The sequence below is a fragment of the Lepidochelys kempii genome, chromosome 14 (assembly GCF_965140285.1).
Source record: "Lepidochelys kempii isolate rLepKem1 chromosome 14, rLepKem1.hap1, whole genome shotgun sequence".
NCBI lineage: Eukaryota > Metazoa > Chordata > Testudines > Cheloniidae > Lepidochelys > Lepidochelys kempii.
Window position 1 is genome coordinate 29159190 of NC_136393.1, and position 14867 is coordinate 29174056.

A 14867-nucleotide genomic window follows, 5' to 3' on the forward strand; every position below is an offset into this window, starting at 1 on the left:
GCCTCTGCACAACTCAGTTCTAGGAAGGTGCTGATGGGAACACTGAGCCTTGGGATGGCTCTGGGGGATCAGATTGTTGCTTTGGTGGGTGTGCATGAAAACTCTGTGGGCATGGGGAAGGCAGTTACACCTTGTGTAAAATTAATATGGCTAATGTTATCGAGGTTAAACTATATGGAAGGAATGTGCATTTTCCCAGGATGTGTACTGTGCTAAAATTTGAAGCTGTGTCTCAGCTATTACCTGAGAATAAACTTAAAACTAGGTACAGCAGAGAAACTATTGCAAACATGGTCTGTTGTACAAGAGGGGAAACTGAGGTACACCATCTCATGAATTTCATAAATGACCAGTGAGTGGGATAATTCACTAGCCTGACTATAGAACAAAATAAGAACAGCCTGGAGGTAATTCTTCTGTTTTTCCTGCAATTAGCAAGAAAATTTGTAAAAGAAAGTGATATTATTAATTATTAAGCAATAATCTGTCCCCACTAGGGGGGTGGAAATTGTTTCTTTTGTTTTTCAGACACTCTACAAGCAAGCTAGAGCCAGCGGGAAAATTAAGGAGCTCACTGGGAATCAATGGAGAGGTGTGTAAAATAGTGTAAATCAACAGAAGATGTTTGGATGTGCCCCTCTCCTATGACTATGGAGGAGCAGAATCAATGGCCTGTGCAAGGGGTGGACAATTGGGGGTACTGTGTATAAGGTGTTTTGCTGGGAACGTACATATTACTGGGGGCACAATTACACCAGCCCATAACCAAACTACACACATCTACATGCTGCTATCTGGACTTTGGTGCACAAATGAATCTGTGAATCTTATTGCTGTGAATAATCAAACCAGGGCATACTGCCTGATTCCATACCAAGTGGTGAAGCTGGTTTGGACAATATCCCATTTCTCTGTGAACATTCAGTGGACTTATGATTTGGACAAAAGCAAGTAAAACCTCCAGGGGCAGCTTGTTGCAACTACCAGCAACTGGACACGTAAGATCATGACCCTGTTGAAGGAGGAGAGGCAGTGTCTCGGTGGTGTCTCGGATGTTGGACCATATTGCAGTGGTCAGGACTCGGTGTTCCTGTGAACTTTGTATTGTTAACTGTTCTTGTGTTATGTTGCATATGAAGATAACCTATAAGTAATGTAGTAAGCCCTCCAAACCCTGCAGTGTACTAGACAACGCGGACCCAACCATTTCGGGCCCACTATAATGGGAAGTCGGGAACACTAATTGGAATAGGTGTGGTATGCCTGTACGAGAGAAGGTGCAGGGCACTATACTACACAAGGGGCAGTGGGACAAATGGAATATCGACACCTTCCACCTTGATGCCTGGCCCTATCAGGAAATGTGTCGCCATATGTCCTATGCTTTTTCAGGGATACTTGGGCAGGAGGATCCCAAAAGGAAAAGAAAAAAAAAGGGGTGGAGTGTTAGGATATAGATATTCAGGCCTGTCTGTAAAGGCCTATACGCTAAGCATTTAAGTGTATTCTTATCACTTGGCTAGTTAGAGGTATAAAAGAAAGAAAAATCAAAATCACTGTCTGCCGGTGTAAAGTCCTTCTCTTACTGTGACAGTCTGAGGTCTATTCTTAGGCTAAGGCCTTTGGCTAAGCAGCAGAGGCAGCCATAATCTGGGAAGTGACCGGTCACCTCCTCACATTCCAAACTAGTCGCATTGAAATAAGGTGCTATTGGGCTGTTGGAATACAATCCTGTCCTGAGAGTGCCTATCACCTCCAGAGAAAGGGAAGTGCCTAGAAAATGTAAAAGGAAACTTAGTTTGATAGCATCCTGTCTGGCAAGAACTCACTTATCAATAGCTGGGATGTGAAATCCTCACTTCTGTATTGTTTTGTTATTATAGTTCCCAGTTTGCTACTGTTTGTCTGTATAATCTTTTTCTAGTTCTGTGATTGTTCCTGTCTGCTGTATAATTAATTTTGCTGGGAGTAAACTAATTAAGGTGGTGGGATATAATTGGTTAAATAATCATGTTACAGTATGTTAGGATTGGTTAGTTAAATTTCAGGAAAATGATTGGTTAAGGTATAGCTAAGCAGAACTCAAGTTTTACTGTATAGTCTGCAGTCAATCAGGAAGTGGGTGGGTGGATGGGGGAAATAGGAATGGGGGTGGGGAAATTGGAATCATGTTTGGCTAAGGGCAGGAATGGGAACAGGGACACAGGTGTAAAGCTCTGTGGTGTCAGAGCTGGGAAGGGGGACACTAAGGAAGGAAAGTGGAATCATGCTTGCTGGAAGTTCACCCCAATAAACATAAAATTGTTTGCACCTTTGGACTTCGGGTATTGTTGCTCTCTGTTCATGCGAGAAGGACCAGGGAAGTAAGTGGGTGAAGAAATAAGCCCCCTAACAGGTGGTTTCATTCTCTGCTTTAGTAACTGATGCATGTCCTCATTGCATGGCCACTCCAGCCTGGCCTGACCCTTCTGAGATTCAGGGGAATTGGCAAAAGTGTTATTCACTTGGCCCATCCCTAGCCAGGACAATTCTACTGTTTGTGTCCTGTGTGGATTCTCTGATGTGAAATAAGGTTTGAGCTCTGACTAAAGCTGTTCTCACACTGATTGCATCGGTAGGGTCTCTCTCCTGTGTGGATTCTCTGGTGATTAGTGCGGGCTGAGCTCTGACTGAAGCTTTTCTCACAGTTGGGGCACCTATAGGGCTTCTCTCCTTTGTGGATTCTCTGATGTGCAGCAAGGTTTGAGCTTGCACTGAAGCTTTTCCCACATTCTGGGCATTTAAAGGGTTTCTCCCCTGTGTGGCTTCTCTGGTGAATAATGAGGTATGAGCTCTGACTAAAGCTTTTCTCACAGTTGGGGCACCTATAAGGCTTCTCTCCCCTGTGGATTCTCTCATGTGCAGCAAGGTGTGAGCTCACACTGAAGCTTTTCCCACATTCCAGGCATTTAAAAGGCTTCTCCCCCGTGTGGATTCTCCGGTGAATAATGAGGTGTGAGCTCTGATTGAAGCTTTTCCTGCAGTCGGGGCAGTTATAGGGTTTCTCACCAGTGTGGATTCTTTGATGCTTAATAAGGTGTGAGCTCTGATTGAAGCTTTTCCCACAGTCAGGGCAGTTATAGGGTTTCTCTCCCACATGGATTATCTGATGATAGGTGAGGGCTGAGATCTGTCTGAAGCTTTTTTCACAGTCAGGGCACTTGTAGGGTTTTTCTCCTGTGTGGATTCTCTGGTGAGTAATAAGGGCTGATCTCCACCGGAAGCTTTTCCCACAATCACTGCATGTGTAGGGTCTCTCTTCTGTGGGGACTCTCTGCTGAGCAATATCTTTGATTTGGTTGTCCCCTCTTCTCTTCTGAGTGGATTTACTGTGTCTCTCCCTTGGCTGGTTTCCCTGCTGCTTCTCTGGCCTGTGCTGACTATCCCAGGCATATACATGATCAGGATTCTGGGAAACATCCCCTTTGGCTTTCCCTGATACCGTCCTGTGCAAATCTACCTGCTCAGGAACTTGCTGTTGAGGATTCTCCTTGTTCTTACTCAGTGTCGCATTACCTGCTGGGACAGAGAGAGAATGCAGACAGGAGTCATTGCCTGTGCTGGGGCAGAGTGGGAGGGGAAAGAAACCTCAGAAAGAGAAAGAGAAAATGGGGGAACAAACACACAACTGCTGGGGAGATTGAAATGTCAGGAGCTGAATCCACCCTATCCTTTCAAACCCTTTCCTCAGAGGAGAGAGAGGAGGGACTCATCCTTCCTCTACATCCTCTGAATATAGATGAAGGCAGGGGCTGAAGGGTCAGGCAAGCTTGATGAAAACCTGTGAGTGACGTCTGCCATGAGGATACAAGAATTGGTTTCTCAGTCAGTTTAGCTGTTTCCTTACCTATGTGGGCTTCTCTCAGGATCTCCCTTTCCTCATAGCCCTGGAGATTGGGGACCCACGGCTCCTCCCCTTGTTCCAGTCGGGAGATCACATCAGGCTTGGGAATTAGAAATCCTGTATCGGGGCAGGGGGTGGTGGTGGAGGGGAAGGACACAAGTGTTGATCTTGTTCATAAGGTCAGGACTATTAGTAGTTCCAGACCCAGGATTTGAATAGCCTGCCCAGAGAGGCTCCTTCCTCTCCCCACCCCCATCCTAGAGAGATAGGGCTATAAATCATACAATAGCCCATGGTGACACACTAATCTGGAGCAAGGGTTCATCCAGTCTGCCCAAAGAACGCCCTTAATTTATTCCCATGGTGAGTTGAGCAGAATTGCTACACTCTTTAGCTATCTGGGGTATAACCAGTTTTCAGCCAATCCACCCCACCCCCATAATGCATCTCAGGACATCCAGGGCTGTGAGTCACCTTGTTATCACCAGCCTCCAGCATGAGGGAGTCTTATCTGGGTAGCAGAGGCCTGTCCTGACATGAGTAATTGACACATGGGGGGAGGCCCCATTACTTGGAGGATGGGATTAGGGAGGGTAAACAGATTGTTGCTAAATAAGATAAGACAATAGGTCAGTAGGCTAAAAAGACAGAATATCTGTGCCAGCTAAGATAAGAGGGAGAACACCCTGGGGAGGGAGAATCATTTACTAACAATGGAGAAGATAAATTAGGAAACTCGAGATGAGGTAAAGACCGTGTCAAGTGTCCTCTAGGATACACCAGTCCTACCTTTGCCTTGCAGGTTGATAACAGATGTGCTCCAGGCCCTGAAGCCCCAGTCACATCAGTAAAAAGAAAAGGAGTACTTGTGGCACCTTAGAGACTAACCAATTTATTTGAGCATAAGCTTTCGTGAGCTACAGCTCACTTCATCGGATGCATACTGTGGAAACTGCAGAAGACATTATATACACAGAGACCATGAATCAATACCTCATCCCACCCCACTCTCCTGCTGGTAATAGCTTATCTAAAGTGATCACTCTCCTTACAATGTGTATGATAATCAAGGTGGGCCATTTCCAGCATAAATCCAAGTTTAACCAGAATGTCTGGGGGGGGGGGGAGGGGGGGAGGAAAAAACAAGGGGAAATAGGCTACCTTGCATAATGACTTAGCCACTCCCAGTCTCTATTTAAGCCTAAATTAATAGTATCCAATTTGCAAATGAATTCCAATTCAGCAGTTTCTCGCTGGAGTCTGGATTTGAAGTTTTTTTGTTTTAAGATAGCGACCTTCATGTCTGTGATTGCGTGACCAGAGAGATTGAAGTGTTCTCCGACTGGTTTATGAATGTTATAATTCTTGACATCTGATTTGTGTCCATTTATTCTTTTACGTAGAGACTGTCCAGTTTGACCAATGTACATGGCAGAGGGGCATTGCTGGCACATGATGGCATATACCACATTGGTGGATGTGCAGGTGAACGAGCCTCTGATAGTGTGGCTGATGTTATTAGGCCCTGTGATGGTGTCCCCTGAATAGATATGTGGGCACAGTTGGCAACAGGCTTTGTTGCAAGGTTAGGTTCCTGGGTTAGTGGTTCTGTTGTGTGGTATGTGGTTGTTGGTGAGTATTTGCTTCAGTTTGGGGGGCTGTCTGTAGGCAAGGACTGGCCTGTCTCCCAAGGTTTGTGAGAGTGTTGGGTCATCCTTCAGGATAGGTTGTAGATCCTTAATAATGCGTTGGAGGGGTTTTAGTTGGGGGCTGAAGGTGACGGCTAGTGGCGTTCTGTTATTTTCTTTGTTAGGCCTGTCCTGTAGTAGGTGACTTCTGGGAACTCTTCTGGCTCTATCAATCTGTTTGTTCACTTCTGCAGGTGGGTATTATAGTTGTAAGAATGCTTGATAGAGATCTTGTAGGTGTTTGTCTCTGTCTGAGGGGTTGGAGCAAATGCTGTTGTATCGCAGAGCTTGGCTGTAGACGATGGATCGTGTGGTGTGGTCAGGGTGAAAGCTGGAGGCATGTAAGTGTCACGACTAACCTGGTGGCTGAACTTTGTGACTTTGTCCCCAAATGTAAAATAGTTATGGGAAAGGACAATGTATACCTTCAGATCAGCAGATCAGGGTGAAAGCTGGAGGCATGCAGGTATGAATAGCGGTCAGTAGGTTTCCGGTATAGGGTGGTGTTTATGTGACCATTGTTTATTAGCACCGTAGTGTCCAGGAAGTGGATCTCTTGTGTGGACTGGACCTGGCTGAGGTTGATGGTGGGATGGAAATTGTTGAAATCATGGTGGAATTCCTCAAGGGCTTCTTTTCCATGGGTCCAGATGATGAAGATGTCATCAATATAGCGCAAGTAGAGTAGGGGCATTAGGGGACGAGAGCTGAGGAAGCGTTGTTCTAAATCAGCCATAAAAATGTTGGCATACTGTGGGGCCATGCGGGTACCCATAGCAGCGCCGCTGATCTGAAGGTATACATTGTCCCCAAATGTAAAATAGTTATGGGAAAGGACAAAGTCACAAAGTTCAGCCACCAGGTTAGCCGTGACACTTACATGCCTCCAGCTTTCACCCTGACCACACCACACGATCCATCATCTACAGCCAAGCTCTGCGATACAACCGCATTTGCTCCAACCCCTCAGACAGAGACAAACACCTAAAAGATCTCTATCAAGCATTCTTACAACTATAATACCCACCTGTAGAAGTGAACAAACAGATTGATAGAGCCAGAAGAGTTCCCAGAAGTCACCTACTACAGGACAGGCCTAACAAAGAAAATAACAGAACGCCACTAGCCGCCACCTTCAGCCCCCAACTAAAACCTCTCCAATGCATTATTAAGGATCTACAACCTATCCTGAAGGATGACCCAACACTCTCACAAATCTTGGGAGACAGGTCAGTCCTTGCCTACAGACAGCCCCCCAAACTGAAGCAAATACTCACCAACAACCACATACCACACAACAGAACCACTAACCCAGGAACCTAACCTTGCAACAAAGCCCGTTGCCAACTGTGCCCACATATCTATTCAGGGGACACCATCACAGGGCCTAATAACATCAGCCACACTATCAGAGGCTCGTTCACCTGCACATCCACCAATGTGGTATATGCCATCATGTGCCAGCAATGCCCCTCTGCCATGCACGTTGGTCAAACTGGACAGTCTCTACGTAAAAGAATAAATGGACACAAATCAGATGTCAAGAATTATAACATTCATAAACCAGTCGGAGAACACTTCAATCTCTCTGGTCACGCAATTACAGACATGAAGGTCGCTATCTTACAACAAAAAAACTTGAAATCCAGACTCCAGCGAGAAACTGCTGAATTGGAATTCATTTGCAAATTGGATACTATTAATTTAGGCTTAAATAGAGACTGGGAGTGGCTAAGTCATTATGCAAGGTAGCCTATTTCCCCTTGTTTTTTCCTACCACCCCCCCCCCCCCAGACATTCTGGTTAAACTTGGATTTATGCTGGAAATGGCCCACCTTGATTATCACACACATTGTAAGGAGAGTGGTCAGTTTGGATGAGCTATTACCAGCAGGAGAGTGAGTTTTTATGTGTATGGGGGTGGGGGGGTAAGAAAACCTGGATTTGTGCTGGAAATGGCCCACCTTGATTATCATGCACATTGTAAGGAGAGTGATCACTTTAGATAAGCTATTACCAGTAGGAGAGTGGGGTGGCAGGAGGTATTGTTTCATGGTCTCTGTGTATATAATGTCTTCTGCAGTTTCCACAGTATGCATCCGATGAAGTGAGCTGTAGCTCACGAAAGCTTATCTCAAATAAATTGGTTAGTCTCTAAGGTGCCACAAGTACTCCTTTTCTTTTTGCGAATACAGACTAACACGGCTGTTACTCTGAAACCAGTCACATCAGTGATACCCCTGTAGTAGCCAGCCACTGATCACTGATACCCAGAGAATTCCCAGTTCCTCTGTTCCCAAAGGAACAGCTTACCAGAGTTTGCCAGTTTTTATTTTCGACCACTGCTCCTGTATTCCATACAGCCTGTGAGTTCAAGTATAAAAGAAAATGAGATTTATTTAAGGAAGAATAGAGATTCAAATGAAAATCAGTGTGGGAGATGGGAACAAATGGTTACATGTAAAACAACATCATGAAACTCTAACCTTAACTAACAGGTTATCCTCCTGTCCAAAGAGCATCACCTCACACAAAGTTCTCCCCAGTGCTTTCAGCCAAGCCTGACTGAAATCCCCATTTCATGAAGCAAACTCAAGTGAGTTTACTTCATAGGTGAAGGATGCCAGGGTGTCTCTTTGCACCCTCACTATACCAGAACAGACCTTTGAGTACACCTCAGGCTGCTTCTCTCTTCCGGTTAGCTTCTTTCTGAAGCTTCTACGAACTCTTCATTAGCATTTGACAAAGAACGCTAATGGAGTCCTATTGCATGACACACAATATACAGTGCCTCCCCCTGTGGAGATAAGTGTCTCTAACCCCTATGTGAAGGAGTTTGTCTTGAGACATGCTACCTTTGAGTGACCTATTTTTAACTACAGACCTAGAGAACTTTTTTTTTAGTATATACAGTAACTCCTCACTTAAAGTCATCCCGGTTAACGTTGTTTTGTTGTTACGTTGCTGATCAATTAGGGAACATGCGCATTTAAAGTATGCTCCCTTATAACACTGCTTGGCAGCTGCCTGCTTTGTCCACTGCTTGCAGAAAGAGCAGTCTGTTGGAGCTAGATGGTGAGGGCTTGGAACCAGGGTGGACCGGCAGCCCCCCCATCAGCTCCCTGCTCCCCTAAATTCCCTGTGCGGCAGCCACCCAGCAGGCTATCAATTGCCAGGCAGTTCAGGTGTCCCTCCCCACCACTGCCATGTGCTGCTCCTGCCCTCTGCCTTGGAGCTGCTCCCAGAAGCCTTCTGCTTGCTCTGCGGGGTGGAGGGGGGGGGAAGGAGAAGAAGGGTGCTAATGTCAGGGTGTTCCCCTCCCTCCGCTCCTGCCCCCCATCTCCATAGAGTGGGGGTGGTGGAGGAGACACAGCAGGGCTCAGGACAGAGGGAGCTTGCTGGCAGCAGCTGCTGCCTCAATTTGCTAATCTACTTAAAAGGGCAATGTACTTACACTGGGGTCAGTGTACTTAAAGGGGCAATGCGCATCTCTCTCTCTCACACAGGGTGTGTGTCTGTCTCTCTCTGCCATTCTGTCTCCCCTCCCTTCATTCCTGCTGCCTTGTAGTGTCTGAGGCTACATTGACAACAATGTGTTAACCCTTGAGGGCTCAGTCAAGTGCTAATTCATCATTTAGCAGTAAGGCATTCCCGGGAAATATTCCGCCCTCTTCTACCCTCTGACTCCACCACCTCAACCAAGCTTCACAATATCATTGCTGTGTACAATGTTTGTTTAAAATGTATACTATATGTCTTTTTTCTGGCAAAAAAAATTTAGCCTAATCCCCCCCATTTACATTAATTCTTATGGGGAAATTTGATTCGCTTAAAGTAGCATTTTTCAGAAAGATAACTACAATGTTAAGCAAGGAGTTACTGTATACACATAACTCCTCACATATTTTCTGTACATGCATCTCACAATGGTTATAATGACCAGTGTCATACAGGCTTTTATTAGAGACCATACATGACATTCTTTTATTGAATGCAGGAGGATCCCAGTACCCCTATATAGAGCAGGGCCCTCTGCCAGTTGGCACCAAGAGATTCTTTGGTCACCACCCACATACACACAAACTCACCCATATCCTTCACCAACAGAAGCCAGAGCAGAAAACAATTGCTTCCTGTTACTGTGAGCTCTTTGGGGTGGGAACTGTCTCTCACTATGTGGCTGTGTAGTGCCCAGCTCACAGGGGCTGTGATCCTTTTTTGGGGCCTCTAGATGGCACTTTCCTAAGAGAAGATGTGAAGAAATAAACCCAGGAAATGCCAGTCAAGTCCAGGAAAGAAGATCACTAGATATGTGCCCCCAGTGCCACACTGAGAGCAAAGGTTTCAGAGTAACAGCCGTGTTAGTCTGTATTCGCAAAAAGAAAAGGAGTACTTGTGGCACCTTAGAGACTAACCAATTTATTAGAGCATAAGCTTTCGTGAGCTACAGCTCATTTCATCAGATGCATATCGTGGAAACTGCAGCAGACTTTATATATACACAGAGAATATGAAACAATACCTCCTCCCACCCCACTGTCCTGCTGGTAATAGTCTCCTCTCATGGGGTCATACTAAGCCCTCATCCCCTGGCTGATCAATGGTCAATCTGCCCTTCCCAATCACCCATTAGACCAGCTCTACTCCAGCAGGCAGCCATCTGGCAGGTAACACAGGCCTGGCTCTGGCTCTCCTTACTTCTCCTCTCCCCCCCACCCCATCCTACTCTACAGCACAGACCTGAGAGGGGAGAAGCAGCCATTCTCCTCTCACCTGGGCTGAAACTGTAGAATCATACAAATGAAGGACTGGAAGGGATCTTGATAGGCCACCTAGCCCATCCTCCTCTGCTGAGTAAACCTAGACCATCCCTGACAGGTGTTTGTCCAACCTGTTCTTAAAAACCTCCAGTGATGGGATCCCACAACCTCTCTTGGGAACGTGTTCCAGTGCTGAACTTGCCTGACAGTTGAAAAGTGTTTCCTAATATCTAAACTAAACCTCCCTTGCTGCAGATTAAACCCACTTCTTCTTGTCCTACCTTCAGTGGACATCGAGAATAATGGGTCACTGTCCTTTATGACAGCCCTTAATGGATCTGAAGAGTTATCAGATCACCCCACCCCCGTCTTCTTTTCTCAAAGCTGAATATGCCTTTTTTTTTCTTTTAAAATCTTTCCTCATAGGTCACTAAACCTTGTATCATTTTGGTGGCTGTCTTCAAGACTCTCTCTACTTTGTCCATATCTTTCTTAGCGCACATCTACACTTAAAACGCTGAGCCACTAGAGCATCTTTGTTAAAATGCTACAAGTCGATGAGAGAGAGAGTTCTTCGATCAGCGTACTTAATCCATCTTCCCCAGAGGCAGTAGCTATGTCATAATCTCATCTACATGGGGATAGGTCAGTATAACGACATCCCTCAGAGGTGTGGATTTTTCACACACCTGAGTGACATAGTTATATCGATACAGGTCTGTAGTGTAGACCAGACTTCAAAGTGTAGTGCCCAAAACTGGACACAGAACTCCATCTGAGGCCTTTCCAATGCAGAGAAACGGGACAATTAACTCCTGTGTCTCACATACAACACTCTTGTAAATAAACTACAGAATGATATTAGCCTTTCTAGCGACTGCATCACACTGTTCACTCATATACAATTTGTGATCCACTACAACCACCAGCTCCTTTTCTTCAGTTTTGCTGAGTAGCCAGTTATTCTCCAGTTTGTAGCTGTGCATTTGATTTTTTCCTTCATACGTGGAGTACTCTTCACTTGTATGACAAGGCGCACTTGCCCTGCACTGAGCCTGCAAGGGTTAACTCAATCCTATGGGCCAAGTAAGCCATGCCCTGTCAGCCCTGCTGGGCTTGCTCTGGCTAGAAACCAGGTATAAAAGGGAGCAGCCCTGCTCAGTCTGGGCTGACCGCCAAGAGGAAGGATGTATGCAGCAGGCTCCCGCCTGGGAGCTACTGGAGCCTGGGACAGTGGAGGCCAAGTCCACCAGGATCCAGAAACATACCCAGCTACCCCTGGACACCCAGGAAACCGTGGAATGGCTGGGAGATTCACAGGCTGGAGACCCAGACACCACAGGAACACACAGTAGGAAGTAGCCCGGAGAAAATACACAGTGGTCTAGTTGCTGAAATGAGCAATAAATCAGCATGTTTCAGTCAGATCCCCACTGACTCAGTGGCAAGCACATTCACCAGGGCCCTGGGCTGGGACCCAGTGGAGTAGGGAGGGCCTGGGTCCCCTTACCACAGCTGCCACCCACCCCCAGGTGATGGCCCACTTCTCCCCATTGGCCATCAGGCCATGCAGTCCCCCATCCAAAATAGGGGGCACTTATATTGACTCTGGCCATTAGGCTGCAACACCCTGAGGCTAAGGGTGGTCAGGAGAACTCAGCAGCGGGGCTATAACAGCCCCTACCCTGCCCCAACAGGGGGATGGGGTGTGCTTGCCCTGCGACTTGTCGTTACTAAATTTCATCTTGTTAAATCAGACCAGTTCTTCAATTTGTCAAGGTCATTTTTAATTATAATCCCGTCCTCCAAAGTGCTTGTAATCCCTCCCAGTCTGGTGTTATCCGCAGATTTGATAAACACACTCTCCACTTTATTATCCAAGTGTCTAACTGCAGTGAAGACATACCTAATGGGGCATCTGTGTCTAGCTCTCCCGAGTCCCTTTGAAAGCCACAGACTTAGTGAGTTAGAAGAGCTCAGACACGGAGCCTGTGGTTATGCCAGGAACTGAAGCCATCTCTCCTGAGATCGAGGGCCATGCCTCAAACACAAGAAGAGCTCTCCTCACTGTTTTCTACTATAGTGATATGCCCCACAGAACACTTCCAGACCATAAAGTACTTCATTAACCCTCACTCTGCCCCCCGATGCTTCAGAGACTTCAAATTGTCTAATAACCAAGGGAACGGAAATCCTTACCCAGTGAGGTCACAGTCTCATAATTCTCCTGCATGACGTCCCTGTAGAGGGCTCTCTGACACGGGTCCAGCAGAGCCCATTCCTCCTCGGAGAAATGCACAGCCACCTCCTCGAAGGTCATTGGATCCGTTGCAGCCATGTCCCAGGTTGATGGGACAATCTGGAGCAAAATGTGGATGTTATTTTCCAGCCTGTCCGCATGAGAAGGGCAACAGGGGAGGCTTCAGTTTGCACCATGGGGGTTCAGTTTTGAGCATTGATACTGTTGAAAGGCTGCTTTTCGCAGCTTTCTGATGCTTTAATATTAAACGTGTGAGAGTATTTGTGGGATGAGAATTTAAGAGTCATAGATTCAGAGACTTTAAGGGCAGAAGGTACCATTAGATCATCTAAACTGACCTCCTGTATATCACAGGCCATTAAATTATCCCAGTATGTACCTAAAGCCTGATTTTCGGGAAGTTCATCTAGTGTTGATCTGAAAACATCAAGCGATGGAAAATCCACTACTTCCTTTGGTCATTTTTACCAGTGGTAATTACCTTCATTATTAAATATTTGTGACAAATTTCTGATTTGATTACCTCTAGCTTCAGCTTCCAGCTGCTTGTTCGTGCTAAGCTTTCAGCTGCAAGACTAAAGAACCCTTGAGTACACATTTTCTCTTCATGATGGTAGTTATACAGTGTAATAAAGTCACCTTTCAGTCTTTCAGCATATTCATTTTTAAAGATAGACCCAACGATACACCACTGCCCTTAATCAAAAGTGCCTGGACTGCTTCTAACCCACCCCCCTGGCGTGTATTAGCACATTCCCACAACCTGGAACTTGGGCGGGGGGGGGGGGTTGTGCTAGGGCTGTTATTAATAAAGGTGGCACTACTTACTTCCTCTGCCTGGGGGCATTCACTCTCCCTCCCGGCGCTGGCTCGGCTTCTGCAGGCGCTCAGGGGGGCAGAGCCTGGGGGGGTCAGAGAGGGCAGCAGCTCCTGGACTGGCAGACCCCCGCCCCTCCCCCAGGAGCAGAGCTGGGGCGAGGAGGGGCCCTTGGTGCAGAGTAGGGTGTCCAGATGTCCCGATTTTATTGGGACAGTCCCGATATTTGGGGCTTTTTCTTATATAGAGACCTATTACCCCCCACCTGTCCCGATTTTTCACACTTGCTGTCTGGTCACCCTAGGGCAGAGTCACTTTCCTGCGGGCCCCAGCCCTTCCCCCGGGTCTCTCCCCTCCCCTGCAGGCTCCGGCTCAGGGGCTGGTGTCGGCAGAGGCCGGGGCTGGTTCCAGCCCCCGGAGAAAGTCCCCGCGGCTGGGCCCCGAGGGGCGCTGGGGAAGGGCTCTCCCCGCACACACCCCGCTGGGCAGCGGCAGCGGCTCAGCCCGGGCTCCGGCTCACGATGGAGGCGGCGGCAGCGTCTGACCCGGGAAGCTCAGCCCCGGAGCTGCAAGATCCAGAGGAACTTCCCCGCCCTTAGCAACAAGCAGCGCGGGCTGGGACCACAGTTTAACCCCTCCGCTGCCTGACGATAGCCAGAAGCCCGCTCTCCTTCCTGAAAATAGCAGGAGCCTTGAGCCAAAAATTAGACACAGTCGCAGAGAAATGTGTCACCTGCAACCATCCACAGCTACGGGTACCCCAGGGACCAGGTGCCCATCAGCCCTGGAGTAATTTATTGTATATTCCCACCAGCAGCAGCCCCCACTCCTTGTAAATTAACCCTCCCCTATTTGCTTCTCATCTGTATCTGCTGTGTGGGGGAGAGGGGAGAAGGTAAAAATTGATATAACCATGATCCTTAGACTCCCCCTTAAGGAGACCCGGAGTCGCAGGCTGGGGATCTGGCATGGGGGCTCTGCTATCACAGCTGTTGATGGACCCAAGACCCATTCAGGCTGATATGGTGGGTGGCAGAGAAATAAATTACCAAGGTTTTGAGGATTGTCAAAAGGCTGAAATGCCCTCTTGGGGCTGCTAAAGGGAAGAGGTTTTAATGGCCCCACTCTAGTTTGTTTTAAATATTATTTCTACTTGCTGGGGCTGTTTAAAAATCAAATGGCCAGATATTCATGTGGTATGAATTGTCCAAGCTCGACTGTTTCCAGTGCAGCTTCCTACTATTCACAATCTGGCCCCATCATCACCTCTAGTAGACCGAAGTCCTTTCACACCAGTTGGGGTTCTGATCCAATGGCAATATAAGAATGGCCATACTGGGTCAGACCAAAGGTCCATCTAGCCCAGTATCCTGTCTACTGACAGTGACCAATGCCAGGTGCCCCAGAGAGAATGAACAGAACAGGTAATCATCAAGAGATGAGGCCTCATCTGGAGTAC

General features: G+C 47.1%; 1 protein-coding gene across 1 annotated transcript; it reads right to left on the reverse strand.

Moving 5' to 3' along the window:
- Positions 1-2294: 2294 nt before the first annotated feature.
- On the reverse strand, positions 2295-12564 carry LOC140898102 (uncharacterized). Its single transcript, XM_078848692.1, has 3 exons — positions 12531-12564; positions 3887-4000; positions 2295-3555 (listed from the first exon to the last, which is right to left on the reverse strand). Exons 1-3 carry the CDS (start codon positions 12562-12564, stop codon positions 2531-2533), a joined length of 1173 nt encoding a protein of 390 aa, XP_078704818.1. The 3' UTR covers positions 2295-2530.
- Between the last annotated feature and the right edge of the window lie 2303 nt (positions 12565-14867).

Excerpts from the sequence above, each read along its gene's own strand:
- LOC140898102 (XM_078848692.1), bottom strand. The coding sequence starts at position 12,564 with ATGCAGGAGAATTATGAGACTGTGACCTCACTGG. Across the intron at positions 4,001-12,530 it reads TGAGACTGTGACCTCACTGG|GATTTCTAATTCCCAAGCCT; the intron begins GTAAGGATTTCC and ends GCCCCGATACAG. Across the intron at positions 3,556-3,886 it reads CCTGAGAGAAGCCCACATAG|GTAATGCGACACTGAGTAAG; the intron begins GTAAGGAAACAG and ends CTGTCCCAGCAG.